General features: G+C 41.4%; 1 protein-coding gene across 1 annotated transcript; it reads left to right on the top strand.

Moving 5' to 3' along the window:
• Positions 1-1,802: 1,802 nt before the first annotated feature.
• LOC307105699 (cytochrome c oxidase subunit NDUFA4-like) lies at positions 1,803-2,153 on the top strand (the record flags this gene model as incomplete). Its single annotated transcript, XM_079781612.1, has 1 exon — positions 1,803-2,153. The coding sequence occupies one exon, from the start codon at positions 1,803-1,805 to the stop codon at positions 2,151-2,153; it is 351 nt and encodes a 116-aa protein (XP_079637738.1).
• Between the last annotated feature and the right edge of the window lie 604 nt (positions 2,154-2,757).

A 2,757-nucleotide genomic window follows, 5' to 3' on the forward strand; every position in this document is an offset into this window, starting at 1 on the left:
ATACGATATGAGGCATTTCCAGGTACAGAGGGGTTACCCTAGTACACTGCTATGAACATAGGGGTCCATATATTATTTCTGATTGGTGTTTCTGATTTCTTAGGATATATTTCTAGAAGTGGGATTACTGGGTCAAATAGGAGTCCCATTTTTAATTTTTTGAGGAAACTCCATACTGTTTTTCACAGTGGCTGCACCAGTCTGCATTCCCACCAGCAGTGAAGGAGGGTTCCTTTTTCTCCGCATCCTCGCCAGCACTTGTCGTTTGTTGATTTTTTGATGATAGCCATTCTGACAGGTGTGAGGTCATACCTCATTGTTGGTTTGATGTGCGACTCTTACATGATTAGTAACTTTTGTGAGAAATGGCTCACCTGTCCAAATTTCAAATGAGGGACTAGGAAACAGAATCATGGCGAAAATGGGACTTTTAATGACACTCCGGAGAGTGGGCGTCCATTGTACAGGAACACACGTGGGGCAGGGGACATAGCCTATTTATTTAGACCCTCCTCCAGTTTCTCATTGGCTGAGTACTATTTGGTCACCTATTTCCTAATAGGTCTCCTAGGTCTTGCTGTCTCCCATTGAGTTACTTAAAAAAAAAAAAAAATGGGCTGGGGCCTTTTCTAGTTGCCCCCACCTCCCTTTGTCTAGGGGAATCTTTCTAAGACATGGGCTATCAGTCATGCGTATAGCTCATACCTTCTCCCCACCCCCCACATCCGGTTTGCTCTGGGGAAATTCAGTAATGGCCTGGCCACAGGCTGTTTCTTTTCTATGAAGATGAATCATAGCGGCATGCTTCCTATACTTTGAGCATGTTTTTCATATGTTTCTTGGCCTTCTGTATGTCCACGCTGACGAAGTGTCTATTTAGGTCCTTTGCACATTTTTTGATTGGATTGTTTGTCTTCCTTTTGTTAAGTTGTATGAATTTCCTATATATTTTGAAAATTAACTCCTTATCGGATGTATCATTGGCAAATATGTTCTCCCATGCAGTGCGTTCTCTTGTCAATCTGTTGATTTTTTTTTTTTTTTTTTTTTTGCTGTGCAGAAGCTTTTTATTTTGATGTAGTCTCATTTGTTTATTTTCTCCTTAGTTTTCATTTGCTCTAGGAGATGTATTGATAAACGTATTGCTACAAGAGATGTCTGAGGTTTTGCTGCCTATGGTTTCTTCTAAGATTTTTATGGTTTCATGACTTACATTTAAGTCTTTTATTCATTTTTGAGTTTATTCTTGTGTATGGTGTAAGTTGGTGGTCTAGTTTCATTTTTTTAAATGTACCTGTCCAATTTTCCCAGCACTGTTTATTGAAGAGACTTCCTTTACTCCATTGTATACTCTTACCTCCTTTGTCAAATATTAATTGAGCATAATGGGGTCCCAATGATCAATACAATTGAGCATAATGGCTTGGGTCAATTTCTGGGTTCTCTGTTCTGTTCCATTGATCTGTATGTCTGTTTTGAGTACAGTGGCTTTGCAGTATAACTTGATATCTTGTCTTGTGATTCCTCCAACTTTGTTCTTCTTTCTCAAGATTGCTGTGGCTATTTCAGGGTCTTTTTTTGGTTCCATATTAATTTTTGGAGTGTTTGTTCTGGATCTGTGAAATAACAATAAATGATTTTAAAGGTGAAGACTGACCTTTGTCAAGGAAGCTACAGGCTTAGGATGGGACTACCCGCCATGGCCTGCATTTAGTTAGGGATTTTTACATAGAGACTACCTGGTCCTGCCTCTTGCTCTTTTGTATTTCTCTGCTTCTGGGCCTGATCCCTCTGCCAAAATCATGCTCCACCAGATACTTGGTCAGGCCAAGAAGTATCCAAGCTTGACCCTCCACTTTGTATTTATTGGAGCCGAAAGTACCGGGGCTGCGCTGTGTACCTTGCACCTGGCATTGTTCAATGCAGATGTCTGCTGGGACAGAAAGAATAACCCAGAGCCCTGGAACAAACGGGGTCCCAATGACCAATACAAGTTCTACTCAGTGAATTTAGGTTACAGTAAGCTGAAGAAAGAAGGTCCAGACTTCTTACTGAAATGTTTCATGGAACAGCTGCTTAGCATGAAGGCCTTCCAGAGGCCATCTGCACCATTGTCCACTTCACCGGGAACTACTTCCCCTCGAAATGCTTGAAGTCATGTTGGAGTATTGTGTTGGGGCTTACACTGATTAATAAATATCTGAAACTTGAAAAAAATAAGACCCCCCTGTGTGGTTGTGTTGGTCTCTGGGGTCTTAAGGCCTGCCATGTGGGCCTCTCCTGAGCTTGTTAGGTTTGGTATGCAGCCCCTTTTCCATCTGCACTTAAAACTCTGGTATGTTTCAAAAAGTTTTTAATGGTGTAGGAAAATAAGTGTAATTTATTATGCAAAACCCCAAATTTTCTATTTAATAAATTGCAAAAAAGCAAGTTAGAAAAAAGCTTTTGTGCTTTCTGCAATAAGCAGGCATCACTTTAAAATCAAATAAGCAACATAAGAAAACAGTGTCTGAGAAAGGAGGGCCCTGGTTAAAGCTTTCTTCTTAGCCATCCCTAATCAGCCTTCCAGCAAGGAGGTTAGGAAATTCTTATCTGGGGTTCTTTGGAAATGGCAAAGCTGTAGGTGATCTGGGACATGGCTTAAGGTGGTTCCCTTAAGCCATGTTAGAGGTGGGAGAGCATGAGGAGAGCACCACGCTTTGTCTAGTTGTGCTGGCCTTCGCCCCTCTGAGGGTGAGGGGAGCCCACCTCAGAGCT

This window comes from Cnephaeus nilssonii (assembly GCF_951640355.1).
Source record: "Cnephaeus nilssonii genome assembly, chromosome: 9".
In the NCBI taxonomy this organism is placed as follows: Eukaryota; Metazoa; Chordata; class Mammalia; order Chiroptera; family Vespertilionidae; genus Cnephaeus; species Cnephaeus nilssonii.